Source organism: Eumetopias jubatus, unplaced genomic scaffold (assembly GCF_037043125.1).
Source record: "Eumetopias jubatus isolate StellerSeaLion01/CBP00866 unplaced genomic scaffold, mEumJub1_p1.0 scaffold_9, whole genome shotgun sequence".
In the NCBI taxonomy this organism is placed as follows: Eukaryota; Metazoa; Chordata; class Mammalia; order Carnivora; family Otariidae; genus Eumetopias; species Eumetopias jubatus.
This window is the reverse complement of record NW_028274815.1, coordinates 129,508,047-129,530,779: the sequence shown is the minus strand read 5'-3', so window position 1 is coordinate 129,530,779 and position 22,733 is coordinate 129,508,047. Positions and strand designations below refer to the sequence as shown.

The 22,733-nt window shown below is 55.0% G+C and overlaps 1 protein-coding gene across 1 annotated transcript; it reads left to right on the top strand.

The window, feature by feature from the left end:
* Positions 1-201: 201 nt before the first annotated feature.
* On the top strand, positions 202-22,733 carry PEDS1 (plasmanylethanolamine desaturase 1). The gene is made up of 6 exons (XM_028125196.1): positions 202-416; positions 8,383-8,502; positions 16,936-17,027; positions 18,065-18,209; positions 19,554-19,766; positions 21,666-22,733. The coding sequence occupies exons 1-6, from the start codon at positions 293-295 to the stop codon at positions 21,785-21,787; spliced, it is 816 nt and encodes a 271-aa protein (XP_027980997.1). The 5' UTR covers positions 202-292; the 3' UTR covers positions 21,788-22,733.

Below are 22,733 nucleotides of genomic sequence, written 5' to 3'. Positions count from 1 at the left end.
GGCGGATCGCTGCGGGGAGGGACGTGCCGCCACCCCACCCTTCCGTGCCCAGCTGCAACCAGGGGCGTTCCTGCCCCCCGGAGCCGCGGTTGGCTGCGGCTCGGCGGCCGCTGATTGGCCAGCGCGGCCGCGGCGCGTTTCCCGATTGGCTGTGACGCGCGGCCGGGCGAGGCCCCCGCTTGCGCCTCCGCCGTGCCGGGGGCTGAGCGGTCATTGGGCGGCGTGATCTCGCCGCGATTCCGCGGCCCTGCCGCCGCCAGCGGAGCGCACCGGGCGGGTCGGGTGAGTGGCCATGGCGGGCGCCGAGGATGGGCCGGGTCAGCAGCCGGAACTCGACGAGGATGAGGCGGCGTATTGCCGGCGCTGGGGCGCGCAGCACGCCGGGGCCCGCGAACTGGCCGCGCTCTATTCTCCAGGTAAGATCTCCGGGCCCCCCCTCTGGGCCTGCAGCAGGGCTGTGGACAGCGACCCCGGGTTCCCCAGATCGGAACCTCAGCCTCAGGCCCCGATGCAGAACTCCAGCCTCGGCTTCTGAACTTGCAAATAGCGCCCCAAGTCCGGGGACCCCACCCCAGGGCCCCTTCCAAGCTCAAGCCAGAGCTCCAGCCATGGGGCTTTCTAGATGCACAATCCCTATATCAAGGAACTGCCGTATCAGCTCCCCGGGCCACATAGAGAGCTTCCATCGCACCCCCAGATCCGGATCCTAGCCTCAAAGCATCCGCGGCTGCAAAGAGCGCCCTAGACTTAGGGACCCCCATCCCAGGCAACCCGTCAGCTGCATGCACTGCCACTTCCCCCCCCCCGCCACCACCACCCCCACCCCCCCCCCCCCCGCTTCTTAAAAGTCACATCCCATCCCAGGTTCCCCAGATCCGGAATTCACACCCGAGGGCCCCATCTGTGCCCCAGCCGGGGCCCTGGGCAGCAAACAGTGACCTCACCCCCAAAATCTGGGCACGTCAGCCTCCCTGCTCTAGGAACCGCAACTCAGGGACCCCCAGCTACCTAGTGCCCCAGGCGCCGCCCTTCCCCCAAGCCCCATTCTAGTTACAGCTTCAGTGGCCACAGACCACCCACTCCCCCAGCAAAGAGGAGCCTCAGCTCTTACTCTGTTCCTCTATTCCGGTATCCCGAGTGGTGAGGGCACTGTAAATCTTCCAGTTTAAGCTCCTCCCGTATGCAAATCCCAAGCCCAGCCCTTGCCCCATTCCCATTGCATGTATTATCAGCCCCCTTCATTCTCCAAACCAGACCACAGTTTAGAGACCCTTACCCCCTGTTCTGCCCTTAGATAGTGGTCTCTGGCTCCTTCCTGCTGTGCCTACTATTTATGCTCCAGCAAGCACCGGCTCTCCCACTCTTCTCTGACTTCCAGTAGAGCCCAAGGAATCTCATTGCCTGGGCGCTCTGTCCCCAGGGGTTAAGGAAATGCCATGGAGAACTCGAGTCAGGTGACTGGGAGCTGCAGGAGGCCTCTCCGCCTGGATGTCACCATCACACCAAGCTTTGTTTGTCAAACATTCTGACATCTTTCCTTTTGCCAGGGGACAGCCACCATGCGCAGCCCTTGCCTGGGGTGGGCATGGATCCACTACCACGTTTGGCTTTCTACTCCGACTGGCCTGGGTTTGCATTACCATCTCTGCCATCACTGGCTGTGTGACCTTGGGCCATTTGCTTTCTTGTTGAGTCCTGGGTCACCAGAGGCCCTTTCTGGACTTGCAATTCCATGCTCTGGGTGTGATTTTTTTTTTTTTTTTTTTATGACTTGGGTACCTGGTGCATGATGCCATGGTTTCTTTAGCTTGTTCCCAAAGCACCTAGCCTATAGACCTAAAACCTCCTGCACTTCCTGGGATAGGCTGGGTTTGGCATCCCCACTGCTTCTTGCTGTATGACCTGGGCCAAGCCACTTTCCCTCCCTGAGCCTCAGTTTCCTCACCTCTAAAATGGACATAAAGTTTACCTGCTCCTTAGTGTTTGAGGGAAGAGGAAATGAGATCATCCACTTTGATGCAGTGCCTGGCATACAGTAGGCGCTCCCTATTGCTACCCCATTAGTCTGGTATTTCCTGTGAGTCTTGGAGTAAGGTGTTTTACCTCTCTTGTCGTCAGACTCACCACCTGAAACTCGAGGGTAAGGATTCAAAGGCCTCTTCCTTTGGTGTCCAGCTCTGCCCACCTGGGTAAACCCTGCCCACTTTCAACCAAATCATACTCAGGCATTCTGAGCTCCCCCAAGAGACTGCCATTTCTCCATTCCCCCATGATTGCATCTTTGTCTGGTTCTGATTTCCCCAAATGCCCTTCACCCTCTGAAGAACAGCCTTGCAGGGATCTGAGGCTGCAGACAGCCTCCAGATGCCCCAAACCTTCGGTAAAGGCTTTATCTCCTCTTGACTCGGAGCTGTGAGGAGGCAAGGTGATGAGTGAGGAGTGGAGAAGCAGGAGACTGGACAGACTGGTTTCTCCAAATTTCGTAGGTCTCTCTCCCTCTGTCTCTGTTCCTTTCCTGTGTGGCCTTGTAGAAGTACTTCGACCTTCTCTGGACCTGACTTATAAAATGAGGGACCAGGCTCAATACATATGGAGCATCTTTGTCCCAGTCTCCATTCTAGGCCCTGAGGGCAAAGCAGTGAATAAGACAGGAAAAATAGAGCTGGTATTTTACTAAGCCCAGTAAATAAGGAAAGTAGCTCCCTTGCCCAGTGGTGGCAAGCATTATGGAGCAAATATATAGCAGAAAAGGGGGAAGTGAAATGTTGTTGGGGGCAGTAACATTTAGGGAGGGGGCAGTTAAGGCTTCACGGAGTGAGTAATATTTGATCAGAGACATGAAGGGAGGGAGACCTGAAGATAATTGAGGAAGGATTGGTCCAGACCAAGGACCCAGCAAATGCAAAGGCCCTGAGGTGGGAGCATGCCCAGAATGTTTGTGGAACACCAAGGAGTCCCATGGACTGGAGAAAAATGAGCAAGGAGAGAGTAGGAGAAGCTTCTGGGTTCCAGGACTGAATTCTTGATATTCTTGGGGCCAGAGGTGGATTGGCACCCTGACAGTTGGCAGCAGTAATAAGGCAGTTAACATAGTTGACATTTATTTAGCACTGCTTGTGCTGGACATTTTCTTCACATGATCTCATTTCATCCTCCCTACAACTGTCTGAGGTGTCCCCTCAGTACCAACTGTATTTTTCAGGGCAGGAAACTGAGGCTTCCACCACCACCACCACCACCACCACCACCACCACCACCACCACCACCACCACCACCACCACCACCACCACCACCACCACCTCCACCTCCTGTAGCCTCCTCATAGCCCAGCCCCTACATGTGTTCTTCCTAATGCTTGTCCTGTTTAGGATCAAGCCTGCATCCGCCCCTTCCAGAGAGCAGGGTCAGCAAGGCCAGGGACTGCTTGTGTTTGATTTGCCTGGCACTTCATGGTCCCCCTATCCATCTTGAAGACATTTCTTGAGGCTTAGCAAGGAGTAGGGACTTGCCCACAATCACACAGTTAGCACCAGGGCCAGAGCCAGAACACTGGTGGAAGGAGGGGAATGTTCTAGGTTCCATGTTCTTAATCTTCACTGTGGAAGGGAGCCAGCCCGGGGTGGGTGTGCAGGAGGGGCCCAGTGTTCCAGGTCAGTGGAGCAGCGTGCGTGCAGGGCCGGGGACAGAGCAAGTGGGCCTAGTGTCTGCAGGGAGCTGTGAGTAGTCTGATCGGGGCAGCACTGGGTGGTGGGAACAGCAAGGGCCAAGGAGCGAGGCAGCCTCGGCCCTTTCCTGTGGGCTCCTAGTGTCTGGCTAGGAAGTTGGGGCCTGGTCCTGCGGATCCTGGGAGTCATGGAGGGTCCCCTAGCCCGCTGCGCTCGGGGTTCGGGGTTCACAGCAGCAGCCTGCCCTGTGCCAGGATTTGTGAAGGACCTGGTGGGCTTGGCAGGCCTCGTGGGCAAGCCCGGAGGTAAGGCTTCCCATGGCTTCCCAGCAGGTACCCACTGAAACCTGGCTGTGTGCGTGTGTGTGTGCGCGCCACATCTCAGGGGCCCCGGGCTCCAGGGGTGGACCCTCAGGGGTCACTGGAGTCAGCTGTTCAAACCACCCTGGCTAACTACAGGTACCTCTGGCCCTGGGGGGTACAAGGATCTCTTAGCTTGGGGTCAGGGCAAGGATTCGGTCCCCCAAAATGGGTCTGACTGAACCCAGAGACCTGGGGCCCCTTTCCAGGCCAGGCCTGGTCCCTGCCACTCTGGGCTGAGTTTTCTCTCTGTCTCCCTCAGTCTTGTTCTTTTTCCATTTCTTTGTCTCTCCTCTCTGGCGGCGCTCTTTGTCTTTTTTTCTCTGTCTCCCTATAATCTCTTCGTGTCTCTGTGTTTCCTCTCTTCCTGTCTCTCCATTTCTCATTTCTCTGTGTCTCTACTTCCTGTTCTCTGTCATCTGTTTGCCTCTCTCTGTTCCTCTGTCTGTCTCTGGTTCCTGCCTTTTCTCAGCCTCCTGTCTCAGCCTCCAGCCCTCACCTCCCCGACGCCAGGGGCCATCAGAAGTGCAGGTTATTCAGGGCTTGTCTGACTGAAACAAGAAGAGTCGGGCCTGATGCCAAGCCCTTGGCCGCCGTGGCCTGCCCCCAGGAAAGCAGAGATGGCCGAGGCCTGACACCTGGCCTCCCCTGCTCCTCCCAGCCCTCCATAACCACCACACACAAGCCCGATCTCCTCCCCAGGCCAACAGGCATTTACTGCCATAACTCAGAGGCCAGATCATGGACCTTGGCCAGGCCAGGGGCTGGCTCAGGAAAACAAGGCCCAGCACTCTGCCAGAGATGGCCTGAGCGCTCGTGCCCTAAGCAAAGCCCTTCTCTCCCCCCTGGACCTCAGTCTGTCCACCTGTATAGTGACACTACTTAGACCGCCTGACCTCGCAGGCCCAGCCAGGCTGACTGTCCATGCTGTGACTTTGGACCAGTCATTTCATCTCTCAGGCCTCGTTTCTCCCTCTGAAGGAAAGGGCAAATGGTCCCCAGCCCACAGTGTATGGCAAGGGCTGGCTGAGCTCATCCCTGGCACCGTAACTGGCATATAGTAGGTGCTCAGTGAGGGCCGCTTAGTATTATAGATGTATTCTTTATGGTTCAAAGTTCAAGCACTTGGTCTCGAAAGGATCCAGATTCCAGAGGCCAAAGATAGATGGCGTTTAGTTGGGAAACTATTCAGATTTCAGGGACATTCTCCAAGGCAAGCTGAAAGAGCTGGGCGCTCTTTAGAACCAGGACAGCTCCCAGCGTCCAGGCTAACGTGTCCCATTGACAAGCCCGGGACCCAAACCCAGCTCTTCATTTTTACCCACTGAGCCTCAGTTTCCTCACCTGGGAAGTGAGATCACGTAGCTCATCCCTGGAAGCATTGAGACTTGAATGAGGGACCGTGTATCCAGCTCAAAATGCTGGTGATTGCTGCCCCCTAAGGAAGCCACCCAATAGGAGGCCGCAGGAAAGGGAGGAGACTGGGCTGAACCAGGAGCTCTTGCCCCATCTGATGGGGACGGGCAGCTACTGCTGCTCAGGCCTGGGGTGCCCAGAGCCTTGCATTCTCAAGGGAAGCAGGAAATTAGGAATTGTAGGTGATTTTTTTTTTTAATATAGCTTTTTTTTTTTTTTTTTTTAAGCCGAGAGCAAAATGTGCTGTAGGGAGCTCGTCTGCGGCATTTCTAATGTGGGCTGCACCTGGCACCCCAGCTGTGATAGGCCTCAGTGTGCGTCGGCCATTGTTACTGTTACTCCATCATGTTACCAGGCCAGGCAGGCAGGCTGGCTGGCATTGAAGAATCACCTTTTCCTTACCCCTTCCACCTGCCCCCTGCAGACTTCTGCTTCTAAGTCCAGGCCTGGGCCACAAGCAGGAACCAGAAAGGGGAAGGCCATGCTGGGCTGGATTACAGTGACCCCAGGTAGGGGCTGCTGGAGCAACAGGGTCACATGGCCCAAGGGAAACAGCCACTAAGAAGTGGGATGCGAGAGGTTCTAGGCCCACATCTGCTGCTGTGGGGCTCTTGTCGGGGTCCTCGCCCTTGCTGGACCGCAGGGTCCTCATCTGTCCAAGATGGGGCTGACGGGATGCCACCCTGGGCGTGGCCCTTTCCCCCTCTGACCCTTGGTCTTTTTACGGGCAAAGGGAGGGCAGCTGTTCTGATTCTGGCCCAGGGCTCAGCATGCTGTTGTAGGTCCTGGCCAAGGCCCTTCTCTCTCTCTCTCTCTCTCTCTCTCTCTCTCTCTCTCTGGACCTATTTCCCTAGCAGGAGCAGTGCAATGCCTGATACTTCCTTTGAAGGTGCTCTGGTGAGGTGCCCCCACAGACAAAGCCTGGCAGTTGTCCTCTAAGATTCTGTTCATGAATCTGTTCATTCCATGGGCATTTATTGAGTACGAGCTGTGTGCCAGGGCCCTGGTGAGCAAGCCGGCCATGGTCCTGGGCCTCCTGAGTTCACATTTGGGTCAGGGAAGATGGATGTCATAGGGGCAGCCGTATGCCGGGGGGAGTCCAAGAGTCAGAGGGAGCATCATGGATGGCCTCCTGGAGGTGGAAGTCTGCAAGGGCATTGCCAGAGTCACTCCAGGTCAGAAGCCAGTGAAGGGAATAGCAAGCACTAAGAGAGGACAGACACAGGAGGACCCCTCTCTCTGCCATGTCCCCTTCAGGTGTTCATCACTCACAAGGACCTGCCCAGCCATAGGATCCTAGTCTGTAGCCAACTAGCTGTGCAGCCTCAGGTTACTTCCTCGGGACCACTCTGACCCTCTGATCTCTGCAAATTGGCATCACCTCAGTAGGCACCTGGCCCATAGCAACTGCTCAGTAGATGTTAAACACTAATGATAAGAAAATTATTATCATTAAGGGTCTTCCATGCCCTTGGGACCAGCTGCCTGGGAAAACAGTACCCCAGGGTTCCTGTGGCGCAATCTGCACCCCCCACGCAATGTTTTTCCTCCCTTTTATATTTTTATTTTTATTTTTATTTTTTTTATTAAAGATTTTATTTATTTGACAGAGAGAGACAGCGAGAGAGGGAACACAAGCAGGGGGAGTGGGAGAGGGAGAAGCAGGCCTCCCGCCAAGCAGGGAGCCCAGTGCGGGGCTCAATCCCAGGACCCCGGGATCATGACCTGAGCCGAAGGCAGTCGCCCAACCAACTGAGCCACCCGGGCGCCCCTCCCTTTTATATTTTTAAATTTTAATTTACAAATTACAAAAGATTTTTGGTAGAGGAGTACATTCACAAATACTAAATTCCAAGGGGGTTAAGTGAAAGCCAGTCTTGACCAGGTAGCTTTTTCTTTTCTTGCATAAATGGCTGCTGGTTAGCACTTTGCGTTCTTGTCCTGGACACCTCCATGTCCACGTATAAACAGCCACCCAGGCATTTTTTTCTGGCTGCAAGGATGCCATGGACCAAATTAATTTGGCTGATCCCCCAGGCGCTGGACACTTCCATTGTTTCCAGTGTTGAGACCCTCCCAAAAGACACCTCAGACAGAGCTGCAGCAGTGAGTGAATCAGCTTGTCTGAGCTCACATGCCTTTTAAAAATATGTGGCAGGAGATTTAAAAAGATTTCACACCCATGTCTTGATTTCTGGCTTCTCTTGGGAATTAGAAGCTCGGGCACCCTGGGCCTGCCCTCCCACCTGGCAGGAGTTTGCACGTTAGTGACCCTCCTTCACAAAGGGCACGGGTGCCGCAACCCACAGCCCCCACGCAGCCCACCTTACTCCACATCTCCTGCCTGGCCCCTGGAGGCTTTGGGGGTTTGCGGCCCCTCATCTCCTGTGTCGTGCTACCAGACCCCCTGCGCCTGGCAGGAGCCCTAGAAGTGGTAACCAAGGCCCATTTCTCCTAAATCCCTGACTCATTGGAGCCCTGCTTGATGGATGTTGGACAGGATCTGATCCTCTAGAGTTAAAAGGTGTCAGTAGCCTCCACCTCCAAATAATTATGTACAAAAGGGGACAAGTGATGCCATGAGGTCAGTTAAAAAAAAGCTCATTAAAGTTCCCTGGAGCTTCTCCAAAGAGCCCACAAGGGCCCAGGAGACAAGTTCTGGTCCTGTCTGCCAAAGAATTGGCCTGTGCAAGGCCAGCTTCATGGGCCGGTGCCTTGGGCCGACTCTTTCCCTTCTCTGGGCCTCAGTGACATCATCTGTGAAATGGGGAGGCTGAGGCCTTTTCTTCATGGCGGCCCCTATGTTCAGCCTGTGCCGCGCACGTTAGACTCTGAACACGTGGAAGAGCTTGTACAGGTCCGGCCCTGCCTGGCTTTAGTCCCAGCCCCGCAGCCTTCACCACCTGCCCCCCCCGCTCACCTCTGGCCTCCTGTCCCTGCAGGCAAGCGCTTCCAGGAGTGGTGCTGCGTGGTCCTGTGCCTCAGCCTCATCGCCCACAACTTGGTCCACCTCCTGCTGGTGGCCCGCTGGGAGCACACACCCCTCGTCATGCTGGGTGTCGGTGAGTGCCTGGGGCCCCGCTCTCTGCCTCCCTCGGGTTCCCCAGGGGTCAGGGACCTGCCCACTGTCTGCACCACTCTGATGGCAACTTGCACACATGTGTTACGGTGTGTGGCTGTGCGTGCCCACGTGTGTGCGCGCGCGTGCCTGTGTGCACATGTGAATCAAGGACGTGCCGTGGGAACCCCACCTCTGTCTCAGTGACACCTCCGTTCCTCCTCTTACTTGGGCCAAGACCCTGGGCATCATCCTCAGTTCCTCTCTTTGTCTTCCGTTCCATATCCAGCCCTCGGCAAATGCCCTTGGCTCTACTTTTTTTTTTTTTAATGATTTTATTTGTTTATTTGAGGGAGAGCACGAGTGGGAGGCAGGGAGAGGGAGAAGCCCCAGAATCCAAACATTATTCTCCACCTCCGCTGTTCTCACTCTGGTCCGGCCACTGGCCTCTCCTGCCCGGACTTTTGTGGGAGCCTCTTCCCTGGTTCCCAACCTTCCCCTTTGCCCCCACTATCCGTTCTTTACTGGTAGCCAGAAGCATCGCGTTAGATCCCCAGTGAGGTCATGCCACACCCCCATTCTCTGTATACGTAGAATAAAACACCGACTCCTCAGTTCCTCCTCAGACACCATCTCCCTCCACTCTTCTCTGGGACAGCATGCTCCCTCCACACGGGCCTCCTCATTGTGTCTCCGCCATGCACTGTTGGACACACTCATATCTCAGGGCCTTTGCACATGCTGTTCCTGTGCCTGGAACTCTCTTCCCACAGACACCTACCTGATTCACTTCCTCATCTGGGTCTCTACGCAGAGGTCACCTCCTCAGGGAGGCTCTCCCTGATTACCCCTCAAAAATAGCAGCCCTACCATACACCATCACTTCAGCATACTGTTATACAATGTATTTATTTGCTCAGTATCTGTCTCCCTCCACTCAAATCTCAGATCCCTGCGAGCAGACATTCTTGTGTGTTCACTGCTGCAGCCCAGCCCCAAGCATGAGGCCTGGCACACAGTAGGTACTTGATAAATATTTATCGAATCAGGGAATGAATGAATGAGCAAGCTGCAACTTACAGTACCTGCTCGTGTTTCCCATTGGTCGGGCCTCCCCCGTCCACAGCCAGGGAGTTGGATGCTACACTTGTCATGATTTTCCAGATGAGCAAACTGAGGCTTAGAGAAGGGCAGGCCAGCGTCACACCTCAAGCCAGAAGCACAACACAGTTCTTCATTCACTATCTCCACTCCCAGGTCCTGGGGTGACTCCTTTCCCTCCTGTCCGCGCACCAGCCTCCCCTCTGCCCTCAGACTCAGGCACTCATCCCCTCCCCTGCCCCAGGCTCCCAGGCAGAGGGGGCATCTGTGCCCTTGGTCCGCCCTCCTGGTCCTCCCTAAGTGTTCGGCTCCCACAATCTCATTAAAAGCACTCTGGTCGCCTAAGCCAATAGTGCTCAGGCTGGCTAATTGAGCCATCTGGGTCTGCGGTGGGGTGGGCCTGTGCTGGGGGCTGGGCCAGCTGGAGGACAAGGAGTTAACCCATCCGGTGCTGGGGAGCCTGGGCCCCACCTCAGGAGCCACACATGCCCCCTTTGCCCAGGGGTGAGAGGGACCTCACCTGCAGCCTCTCGGCCTCCAGGCACTACATTCAAGGGCAGGAATGTAGCCAGCATGAGCCCTGGTACCCCATCTTGGGGTGGTGACGAGCAGGCCCTGGCCCAGCTCTCCTACCTTGTGGCTGTGGGGTACCTTGGGCAGGTGCTGTTGCATCTCTGAGCCTTGTTTTCCACATCTGTACATTGGGGCTGCTTGCAGTACCTGCGTCCTTGGGCTGTTGTATGGGCAAAATGCAGGTGTGTGTAGCTGCCGAGGTACCGGTGACTGAGCAGAGGTGGGGAGGAGGCCCTCCGACATAGAGCTCTGTTTAGCAGCGGGTATTTCCCAAGTGCCTGCTGTGCACCAAGCTGCACGTTGGGCACTTTTTAACTCCTGGTGTCAACCTAGCGAGGAGGCTCTGATCACCAGCCTCTGAGAGGCCAGGTGGCTTGCCAGTTGGCCGTCCCCAGGGCAGCAGCTGAGTCTGGGATCATACGTCCAGACCTGCCCAGCTCTTAAGCCACAGCCTCTCCCAGCAGGGGCTGGACAGCCTCCAGTTAGCACCGGGAGGAGAACATGTGGGAGAGCCCAGGTGTGTGCTGTGTGAGCCAGGAGCCTGGGTGTCCCAGGCAGGTCACCACCTCCCTTCCCTGGTTGGGATCAGAACTTCCTTCCGATCCCTGGCTCAGGAACTCGGGCGGTCCAGTCACAGTGTGTGACACCAGCTCCCGCATCCCACACCTTTGCCTCTGGGCTGATAAGAGCAGACAATCTCCTGATAGTGGTGCTTGCAAAGTCCCTAATCGATTTAAGTATCCACCCTGATTTGTGTGTTAACACGCAGGAGGCCAGGCACCGTGCCAGTCTGCAGAGCCTGCCTCTAGCCCAGCACTAGCTCCCCAGAGGTTCCGGCACCTCTCACAGGCCCTGGAAACCAGGGGAGGCGGAAGCATGAAAAGGTGCCCAGTTAATAAACATGGACCAATGATGCAATGCTGGGAAGCAAAACCAAGATAAGAGAACAGGCAGGGAAGGCCCTTCTGGAAAAGTGGTATTTGCAGGGAGACCTGAAGGAGGCGAGGGAAGAGGCCAGGTAGGTATCTGGGGGAGGGGCAGCAGGGAACAGCAGGTACAAAGGCCCAGAGGCTTGGTGTGTGCCCAGAGAACAGACGGGAAGCCAGCGTGGCTGGAGAAGGTTGATCCGAGGAAAAGTAGTTGGTGGCAGCTCAGAGGTGGGAGGAGGGGGGTGTAGACGGCAGGGCCGTGGTCTGGACTCACGGTTTTGTTCTACAGGCCACGAGGGGCCATTGGTGAGCTACAGGGAAGATGGATGGGGGCAGGGAGGCCCGGAGAGGAGGCGAGCATGGTGGCCCAGACCAGGTAGGGCAGTGGAGGCAGCGAAAAATCGTCAGATTTTTGGTGAGCAGTGCGAGGCGAGCGGCCAACGTGTCCTGTCAGCTTGGCTGTGGAGGTGAGAGAGGGCCTGTCAGTGGCAACTCTCAGGCTTTGATGGAAGGGATGAGGTGGCCATTAACAGGGGTGGGAAGAGGCAGCTTGGGGGGAGATGCTTGAGCTGCCTGCCTGAGAGCCAGGGCGAGGTGCCAAGCAGGAAATTGCAAATCCAAGTGTGGTGTCCGGGAAGGCAGCCGGAGATAGAAATCTGGGAGTCCTCTCAGTAGAAGAGGTATTTGAAGCTCAGCTGCTGGCAGAGTGCCCCCAGGGGCTGAGTGCAGGCAGAGAAGAGGCCCAAGGCCCCCGTGCCTCCAGGCTGTGGGGGAAGGAGGAAGAGCCAGCTGAGGGGGCAGGAGGGGTTGCAGAGGGCAGAAGGAGAATGTGTTTCCAGAAGACTTGGGGGTCAACTAGGAATGGCCGTGGAGCAGACCAGCAGGATGGGGCAGCAAGGGGACCACCGGATTTGGCCACGCGGAGGCCATCAGTGACCTTGACAAGGACAGTGTTGTCATCAGTGAAAGTGTGAACAAGTGAATGTCCCTGGGAGCCTTGAGCTATTGGCTGTGCCTGGGAAAAGTGGAGGAAGAGCTTGGGCACTTGTGAGTTCGCCCTTGAGGAGTGAGTAGAAGTTTCTGGTGTCCGGGTAGAGGAGGCGTGTTCCAGGCAAGGGAACACAGTGAATGCAAAGACTGGTGGTGAAGTCAGAGGTCACCTGGCCTCGGGTCAGGTGAGGAGTCAAGCTGAAAGAGGGTAAAAAAAAAAAAAAAAAAAAGCCAGGTTTTGGCCCAGCCCCTGTGGAGCAGCCTGCCTTCAGCCGATTGCTTCTTTTCTTCTTTTTTTTTTTTTAAGATTTTATTTATTTGTCAGAGAGAGAGAGCATATGAGCGCAAGCAGGGGAGCGGCAGGTGGAGGGAGAAGCAGGCTCCCTGCTGAGCAAGGAGCCCGATGCAGGGCTTCATCCCAGGACCCTGGGATCATACCTGAGCCGAAGGCAGGCACTCAACCGGCTGAGCCCCCCAGGCATGATCGCATCAGTCTTAGCTGCTCTCACGGTCTCCACTTCAGGCCTTGAAATGGGAGGGGGCTAACAAGGCACAGCTGGGTGACCTGTGGCCAGATGAAGGCCCCACCCAGTGGGTCAGGATGGCCCCGAGTGAGTTATTCACCATCCTGTACCCTATTCCAGTGTCCTGCACATGGGGTGCTGACCAGGCCCAAGCTGCGCCCAGGATGAGCCAACTCCAGCCGCTGCCACCTGCACTGGGACAAAGATGCCCTGTGTGTTTACCCTGGCCACCCCTGCCCCCCATTACAGCCTCCTCAGGCAGCAGGCCGATGACTCCTGGAGTCACTGCTCTAGAAACAGCCGCTTGCAGAGGCCTGGGGCTCAGAGAGCCCGGGGCGGGGGGGGGGGGGGGGGGGGGGCTCCTTCTCTCCAAAAATAATTCCTGACATCTGTCCAAAGCACACATCCCTCCCTGCTTGGCAGCCTGCAAAGGTCAGGTGCTGGTCATTCGACAGATGACAAGACTGAGACCTGGAGAGGTGGGTAACCCCTGGAGCTACCTTGGGAGCACTTACCATGTTCCAGGGACTGACTTTCCGTGCATTAGCCCAGTTTATTAACCTACTGTACTTAAGGAAAGTAAGTGCTATTAAAGTCCCCATTTCTCAGACCCGGACATGAAGGCTCAGCATCATTGTGAACCGCCCTCACTATGGGCCCCGGCCATTCACCCGCAGCCCCAACTGCGCTTACCCTCCGAGTGTCCTTTCTCCCCTGGAAAGTCGGGATGTGTTGGGGCCCATCACTATGGACGTGAAATAAGATGATGCAATTTTTCAAAAATAGATTTTATTTACTAAAAGTTTTAGATTTACAGAAAACGAGCAGGTAATACGGAGAGTTCCCATACACCGCCTGCTCCCAGGTGCCTTTATTGTTAACATCTTACATTTTACATTAGTGTCTGTACATTTGTTACAATCAAGATACCATATAATATGGATACATTATTATGAATTAAAGTCCATAATTTATTCAGAGTTCCTTAGTTTCTACCTAACGTGTCCTTTTTCTGTTCCAGGCTCCCATCTAGGAATCCCACTCACGTTTATTTATCATGTTCCTTTAGGCTTCTCTTGGCTGTGACAGTTTCTCAGACTTTCCTTGTTTTTGGTGACCTTGACAGTTTTGAGGAGCCGTGGTATCTCATGGACACCCCTCTATGGGAATTTGTCTAGTGTTTTTCTTTTCTTTTTAAGATTTTTTTATTTATTTGGGAGAGAGCACAAGCAGGGGGGAGGAGCAGAGGGAGAGGGAGAAGCAGACTCCCCGCTGAGCAGGGAGCTGGAAACCGGGCTCCGTTCCAGGACTCTGAGATCATGACCTGAGCCGAAGGCAGACGCTTCACCCACTGAGCCACCCAGGTGCCCCTGGAGTTTTTCTTTTTATTTATTTATTTACTTGAGAAGGGGAGGTGGGGAGGGGAGAGGGAGAGAAGCAGACTCCCCGCTGAGTGTGGAGCCTGACAACACAGGGCTCAGTCTCACTACCCATGAGACGACCTGAGCCGAAATCAAGAATCAGATGCTTAACCAACTGCAGGTGCTCTTGGTCGCATCTCCCTGCTTTATCTCTCTCATGGCACATCCTTTTTACTGCTGAGCAGTATTCCATTGTCTGGATGTACCATGGTGCATTTATCAATTTAGCTGTTGGATGTCTGGGTGCTTTCCAGGTGCAGCTGCTAGGAGTCAAGCTTAACATTCACGCACAAGCCTGTAGGCAGACATATGCCTGCATTGCTACTTTGGGCCAGGTTGCCAGCTGTTTATTTGTTCTCACTATTTATTGATCACTTATAGGTACCACGCCCTGTACCAGCACCTTAACTGTTTTATCTCTCTTAATCCCTAAACTGTACCAAGGCTTGTCCTAAGCCAGTTACATATCTTATCTCCTTAATCGTCCTAAGCATTTAATCCTTACAGATGACAAGAATAATAATAAATAATAATAAAATATTAGAAAAACAGTATTTATGATAGTGGTTAACATCACGGAGTGCTTCCTGTGTGCCAGGCCCTGTGTCAATGATGTTAAAAATGCATTATTGGGGAATATAACTCCCACACCTTGCTCTCTCAAATAAATGGGTGAAATTTAAAAAATAAATAAATAAAGATTTTATTTATTTGAGAGAGAGAGAGCGAACAAGAGAGCACAAGCGGGGGATCAGGGGCAGATGGGGAGGGAGAGGCAGACTCCCCGCTGAGCAAGGACCAAGATCCTGGGATTAGGACCTGAGTTGAAGGCAGTCACTTAACCACCTGAGCCACCCAGGTGCCCCTAAATAAAATCTTAAAAAAAAAGAAGAAGAAGAAGAAGCCATTGTTGGCTTTTGTCTCTCCAGCCTCCCCACTCCCCTAGCCCAGGTCCACCATCCTAGCACTGTCACTGAGGAGCAGGACTGCCCAGCCTGGATGGCATCTTGGGGTTTTTCTGCAGCCTCCACAGTGTCCCAAGGCCCCGGTCCCCTATCACCAAGGAGCTGAGGACCCTAGCAAAACTCAAAGAGCCCTTAAATGGCCCAGCTAGGCCTCAGAAGATTTCACAGGGAGAACCAGCGTGGAGAGGAGGAGGGAAAGGGTTTGCCTGAAGTCCTGTGACCCAACGGACTACACGTACTGCCACTCGAAACTGCATTCGTGGCCTGCATGGTTTACAGCTTGCCACCGCCCCCCACCCCATCGCTCTGCCCCAGGGGACAGTGAGCTTGGTGTCTGCTACATCTCTGGCTCGAGAGCCTGGCACACAGTAGGTCCTCACCGAATGTTGCTGGATAGGCAAAATGACCGAAGAACAACAACAATTGATCTTTTTGCTCTGTGCCAAGCACTGTACTTTAGTAGTCTGCATTAATTCCGGGAATATTTACTGAACCCCCTACTAAGTGCCAGGAACTGGGATGAAGACATAAACAAAAGACTAAAACCCCTGCCTTTGTGGAGTTGACATTCTTGAGACCATGAGCAAACAGGAGTGAAGTCCACAAGGATAGGTGCTTGGAGAGAAAGAAGGACAGGAGACAGGAAATGCTGGAAGATGGGGGTGGTTATAATTTTAGATCAGGTGTCCCCAGCAGATGTTTGAGCAAAGACCTGGAGGAAGTGAAGGAGTATGCTCTGCTACACCTGGGGAAGGAATATTCCAGGCAGAGGGAACAGCAAATGCAGAGAGAGAGAGAGAGAGAGAGATGCAGAGGTGTGTGAAGGGTGTGCATGGGGAAAGGGAATGAGCTAGGAGGGCTGAGATGGCAGTGAGCAGGGAGAGTGATGGGGACAGCACTGGGGTGTTCCCTTGCACAGGTAGCGGGCCACTCTGCCTCAGTTTCCCCCCATGTGCAGGGGTGGTGGTGCATCCTGCTGTGATAGATTTGGACCTCAAGGCAGGTTAAGAGCCCAGCTGTGCCGCTTGCCATCTTTGTGGCCTCTGCCTAGTCACTTCTGTTCCCTAGGCCTCCCGTTACCCACCTCTGTAAGGGGAGCATGAGGGTGGTACCAGCTTGGACCAGACTGAGAATCCACTGAGATCAAGCACGTAAAGCACTTGTGTCAGGCCCTGAAAGTGCTCAATATATGGTAGCCGCTGTGTTTTTTATAATGACCATGCCCATCCATCTAGAGGAAACGGGGGCACAGAGAGCTTAGTATCATGCCCAACATCACACGGCTAGTGAGAGACAGCTAGGATTTAAGTCCAGATCTAACAGCTCTTAACCTCTGTATTATCCTGAACCCTCAAGTAAGTGAATGGTGTTGGGCTCTTTGAGGGAACCCCGGTCCAGTTCCGAACACATGGAGAACAAAGTCAAGGAAAAGGCTTCCGGAGGCCAAATCATGACATTTATTGTGACAAAAGCTAGGCTGGGGAGGAAGGCGTGGCTCCTGTCCGCACCTCAGGTGTCTCCGACACCAGAGCCCAGGAGGACATTTCCATCTAGTCACTGGCAACACCGAAGTAGAGCGGGCTTCCCTCTGTGGAGGGATCAGGGTCAGAGAAGGGCACCTGCAGCTCCTAATAGGGAAAATTGAGTTGATCTGAGCATGCCCAGTTGATTTCCTCCAGACTCACCAGGCATATGAGTCCCCACATATGCCCTGGGCAGAGCAAGTAAAGGGACGGGAGTGTTACCCCAAAGGCTCCATTCACAGGGAGAAAAGCATCCCAAGTAGAGAAGGGACACCACCCCCCCCCATAATGTGTGAGTGAGCAAGCAGGCAAGTGAATGAACAAGGGGCTCCCTACTGTGGGGTGGAGGGTGGGCAGGACTGCCCCCCTGGGGGTCCCCCACCCCCCACCTCACCCTCCTCTTGCCCACAGTTGCAGGTGCTCTCATTGCTGACTTCTTGTCTGGCCTGGTGCACTGGGGAGCTGACACTTGGGGCTCCGTGGAGCTGCCCATCGTGGGGAAGGTGCGTATATTGACCCAGCCCTGCCGCCTAGCATGGGGTTGGGCTGTCTGACCTTGGGTGAGCCCCCTTCTTCTCTGAGCCTTCTGTTTCCCTGTTTGAAAGACGGAAACCATCATTCCAGCCTGACCCCATGCCCCTCCTCTGGGACCAGAAGAGACTAGAAATCCCCCTGGGATTTTCTGGAAGCGAAAGCATGAGCATGGGATAGTCAGAAAGCTTTGAACCCCCTGAATTTGGGGGCCACGTCTCTTTCTGACTATCCCATGAATTTGGGGGCCACGTCTTACTCTCCTTTGCCAGCCCTGCTGCATCTCACTGTTCATTTTAATTGAACTTTGCCTTCTCTCAGACTTCTTTGCTTGTGACACAACATCCAGTACAAGCTGGCTTAACCAAATAAAGGGACTGATTCATGTAACCGAACATTTCAAGAGTAGAACCAGGGTAAAGCGTTGCCGGATCCAGTAGGACAGACGGTCATACCGTGTTCTCATGACTCCATCTCTCTGCATCCCTGTCAGTCACTATGGCAGAGAGATGCTCTGGCCGGGCCAGGGTCACGTGCTCACTTTTACCTAGGGGATGGAGGGGTCAGCCCCATCGGAACAGCTTGTACCAACACAAGAGGAAGAGGGGGAGACTGTTACTAGGAGGGGCATGGCCGCAGGGGAGAAATAGAGGGGGCCTGCCTGCCACTGTGAGGGGCGTCCTCAGCTGTATTAGAGTGGGGAAGAGGGGTGGAGATTGTCTCCAACTCCCCGCACACCGCTGATGGGGAGACTGAGGCCCCAAGTGGGGCAGTACCATCCCGAGGTCACCGCCAAGTCATTGCGACTGCCTTCTGCCAGAGCTGTTTAGACCGGGACCCTGAAGGCCATGTGGGCTCTGTTATCAGTAGCATGGTGGAATGTTCTGGCATCCCGGAGGCCGGCAGACGAGCCCGAGTCCAGTGTGCACAGGAGGTGGTGGAGAGAGGCTGGCCACCACAGGCTGACTGGTCCCATGTAACCCTTCTCCCACCGGCACCCCCACCCCAGGCTTTCATTCGACCCTTCCGGGAGCATCACATCGACCCCACAGCCATCACCCGACACGACTTCATCGAGACCAACGGGGACAACTGCCTGCTGACACTGCTGCCTCTGCTGAACATGGCCTACAAGTTCCACACCCAGAGCCCCGGTGAGCGCGCCACAGCTGGCGGTGGGCTGCAAGGGGCTGCGGGGACAGAGTCCCCTCACAACCATAGAAAAGATTTTTAGTTCTCGTCCTACAAAATTGGATATTTGACATAAAAATCTGTGTTCCCAGCTTCTCTTGGACGATCCGCTCTGGCCATCCTGGGTCCTCGTTCCCACTGGTGGGAGCTGAGCTGCGGTCGCCATCTTTAGACAGGCCCCATTCCCCCCTGCTGTCCTACACCCGGCCCACCTTGCTCATCTGCATGACCTGCCTGGCCCTGAGGGCTGCTGGCTTCGCTGCCCGGGCTTAGTCGGAAGAATATAGGCTGTGAACTCAGGAAGTTCTGAGCTCTGATCTCTGCTCTGCCTGTTTTGGGGAAGCAAGCAAGTCATTCTCACCTCTGTGAGCCTCAGTTACCTTATCTGCCAGGTGGGCAGAAGGTGGCGGGGGGCAGGGGGGATAAGTACTTCCTCTGTTCCAGGTCTTGTTCTAACAACTTGACACCTCATGCATCCTTAGAGCAGCCGCTCCCTCTGGGGGTAGATGAGAGGAGTTGCTGTGGTGCGGTGGGTGCTGCAGTGCCCGCCCGTATGCTCTTCCACAGGCCTGCGCCCATCCCCCGGCTGCCCTGAGAGGTGGCAGCTAACAACTCCCAGCTGTCCCTTCTGAGAACTGCCAGAGTAGGTTCCACCTCTCCCCTTGGGATAAGCCTGAAACCTAAGCCTGAAGTGACAGGAAAAGCCTACAGAAGACCAGCCCTCTCACCTCTGGGTGGGACCAACTCTGTGGAGCCATTAACCCTCCCAAGCTGCCCCCAGGATCAGGCTGACGAGACCCCCCCCAACCCCATCATTGCTTAGCCCTCCCCCTGCTTCCCTCACCCGCTCAGGTGTTTTTCTGAACAGAGGACAGAGGATGCCCCCCCCATTCCTCCTCATATAAATTATGAGCACATGAACCCTTGTCTCAAGCTCTGCTTCTAGGGAACCTGGACAAAGACTTAGTCCCATTTTACTGATGACGAAGTTGAGACTCAAAGAGGCAGAGGCATGACCCAAACTCATATAGCCAAGAAATCTCAGAGCACGGACCTGAACCCAGCTCTGCCTGACTCCAGAGCCTACATCTGTAACAATTCCTTAATGCTGACTCCGTTATTTGCCCACTGAACAGAAGAGAGGACTGAGGCCCAGAGGGGAGTGTGAACTTGCCTGAGACCATGGGGGAGGGTGGAAGGAGGCCTGGGAGCTGCCCAGGGGCAAGTGGTGAGGGCCAGGCTGGTGGTGGCCCCGCCCGGTGACAACTGTGTGGCCCTGTGGGCACCACTCTCTCCCCGCCTTGCAGAAGCCCTGGAGCAGCTGTACCCCTGGGAGTGCTTCATCTTCTGCCTGATCCTCTTCGGCACCTTCACCAACCAAATCCACAAGTGGTCACACACGTACTTTGGGCTGCCATGCTGGGTCACCCTCCTGCAGGACTGGCATGTCATCCTGCCACGCAAACACCACCGCATCCACCACGTCTCTCCCCACGAGACCTACTTCTGCATCACCACAGGTGCGGCTACAGGGTGGCATGGAATAGGTTGTCCCCACCTCCAGCTGTAGCTCCATCCTCAGGGTCGGTAGGGCAGGGGTCACAGGAGGAGGTCCTGGAATCCTTGCCCTGCAGGAGCATGCTTTTACAACACACACCCACCTACTATGTGCCAAGCATCCTAGGTTTGGCGGACACGGCAGTATGAGGGGGACGACCTTCCCCACTCCCACCTCCCACCTCATGGAGCTGTGATCCCAGCCAGCCAGCTCATACTTGTTGAGCACCTACCGTGTGCCACGCACTCTCCTGGGCTTAGGACACAGCACCAAAGGAACAGGCACAGATCCCTGCCTTTGTGGCATTCCTGTTCTCCTAGGGGACATGCCAGACAGTACAGAAGCAGTACATTTAACCATGCCGACTGCTGTGGAGCAAAACAAAGCAGAGGGTAGGAGAAGGAACTGGGGGACCTTACCCTTGAGAGAAGGCGGTCGGTGAAGGCCTCACTGAGAAGGGGACATTTGAACTGATGGAGAGAATGATGCAGATCTGGAGGAAGAGCAGTCCAGGCTACAGGAACAGCAGGTGCAAAGTGCCTGAAGGAGGACACATGTGCCTGGTTGGTTTGAGGAACTGCAAGGTAGTTAGTATGGCTGGAGTGAAGGGCATTAGGGGCAGAGTAGAGGGGAGATGACCCAGTCTAGATGTGAGAAATGCTATGGGGGACAGAGCAGGGTAAAGGGCAGAGACACGTGGAGTGAGGAGGCAGGAGTAGCTGTTCATAGAAGGAGGTGAGAAATCGGAAACCAACGTGAGAGGGACCCCTGCAGCCATGCCTGGTGTGGCTGAGGAACAGTAAGGAGACCCACATGCCGTTGGGGGTTCATGGGCCCGTACCAAAGGTGAATGGAGCAGGTTTGCTGGGGCCCCCTGGCATCAAACTTCAGTGGGACTGAGGTGCTCTCGGCATCCTGGCAGTAAGTCAGGCCGGCTTCGGCTCAACTATATCAGCTCCTTGCCCCCCACCCCGGAATGGGGCTGCAGTGCCCTCCTTACATACGGCCTTCCCAGGCCAGGCTGTGAATGGCACTATGGCAGAGGCCAGGTGCTTGTCATGTGATAGCTCCTGGATAAGTTACAGCTCCTGGTTTTCGCGGGGGGCGGGGTGCGTTGTCTTTCTGGAGGCAGAACTGAGAACCACAAAAAGTAGTTTTTGTATGTCTGAAAGTCATGTTCTTGGGCAGGGGGAGGGGTTAGAATTTAGGCTGTTGAGATCAGGTAACTGCTCAGCCAGGCCTAGGATCCATCCTGGTTTGGCCACCCACTAACTGGGAGACTCCCCTCCAAGCCTGTCTTTGCATCCGGAAAATGGCACAGATAGTACCTACCTCGTGATTTGGGTGGGAGGCTGTAAAAGAGAGGAAGTAAGATCTTGAGCAATATTTATTGAGCATCTACTATGTGCCCCGGGGATCACCAGTGGAAAAACACGGGGTTCTGCTGTGTTGGGAGTTGCGGAGAAAAACCAACACAAAACAGGAAGGGGGTGAATTAATGAGAATGGTTCCAGGTCATCATAAAAGCTGTAACGAAACAAAAGAGGGTGATGTGGTCAAGGAAGGCTCCCTGGAAGAGGTGGCAGGGGAGCCTGGTGATAAGAAATGCTGCCACCGTACCTGGCACAAAATAAGCACTGGGTAAGAAAGTGAATGAGTGAGGGGACGAAGGCATGTGTGAGCAGCCCCTAAGCCCATTGGTGGGAGGTCCCCACCCCCAGATTCTTTGGTCAGCCCTTGTCCCCTGCCCTGTCCAGACTGACTCCTCGGTGCCCCTGCCCCAGGCAAAGCCAGCACTTTTCTTCCATCTCCTCAACTGCCACTCTCCCGTTCAAACCCCCCTGCCCTGTTTCCACTGCAGGCTGGCTCAACTACCCTCTAGAGAAGATAGGCTTCTGGCGACGCCTAGAGGACCTCATCCAGGGCCTGACCGGTGAGAAGCCTCGGGCAGACGACATGAAATGGGCCCAGAAGATCAAATAACTCCTCGGAGCCTGCCACCTTATTGCCAACCTTCCCCAGCCCCCCAAACCGAAGCCATCTGCCAAATTCCAGCCTCCTCGTGCTGGCCCCTCCAGATGGGGAGGACGCCTCCTGGGCTGGGCCCGGGCACCCCCCAGCCCACCCCTCGTGACACAGAATACTTGAGCCACTGATTTTTCATTTCCTTTTTTCCATTTTCTTTCCTCGGCCCCTCCCCAGCCACCTGAGCTGCGCTGTCTCCAAGCCTAACTCTGCAGAAAAAGGAGCCCTGCCCTGCTAGCCATTCCTTGGGTAGAGGAGAAGCTCACCCACTCCCTGCACAACCCCAGCCCCCCCCACCCCACCCCACCCCCCGCCTCACTGGGCAGCCCTTCAGCGTGGCTGGCGTTGGGGGCCACTGAGTCGTCTTCTCTGTCTCTCTTTGTTTGCCCCCAGTGGTCTGTGAGCCCCCCAGGCACACCTATCTGTGCCTGGAGCATTGCCCTGCCATGGCCCTTCGAACTGACCCTGAAAGCCTGGGTGGGTGGACAGCCCCAGGCACCACCTTCAGCCTAGCCTGTTCACCCAAGGCTGGCCAGGTGCAGCGAGGGTGTGAGAAGAGGCAGGATTCCCCTGCCCAAGCCTGGACCCCTTTCCCCCCGCCCCTCCCCATCTGCCCATGGGATTCCAGCCAGAGCTGATATTTCTAATCAGAGGATGTCTTCACAGAGTGCAGCCCCTGCAATGGGTCTTGGCCATCTGGAAGGGGACACAGAGTCCCCTCTGGCTAGGGGGATGTCCAAGAAGGAAGAATGGGGCTTTTTTGTTTTGGTTTGTTTTGTTTTTTTTTTTAAAGGTGCTTGCTTGTTTAATGTAAATAATAGAAAGCCTTAATATCTTTTCTGTAACACGGAGTAATATTTTAATGTCATGTTTTGGATGTACATAATATATTTATAACAAAGCA

Coding starts and splice junctions, on each gene's coding strand:
- PEDS1 (XM_028125196.1), top strand. CDS start 293: ATGGCGGGCGCCGAGGATGGGCCGGGTCAGCAGCCGGAACTCGACGAG. Junction 17,028..18,064: donor AGCTGCCCATCGTGGGGAAG/GTGCGTATATTG, acceptor CCCCCACCCCAG/GCTTTCATTCGACCCTTCCG. Junction 19,767..21,665: donor CTACTTCTGCATCACCACAG/GTGCGGCTACAG, acceptor TTTCCACTGCAG/GCTGGCTCAACTACCCTCTA.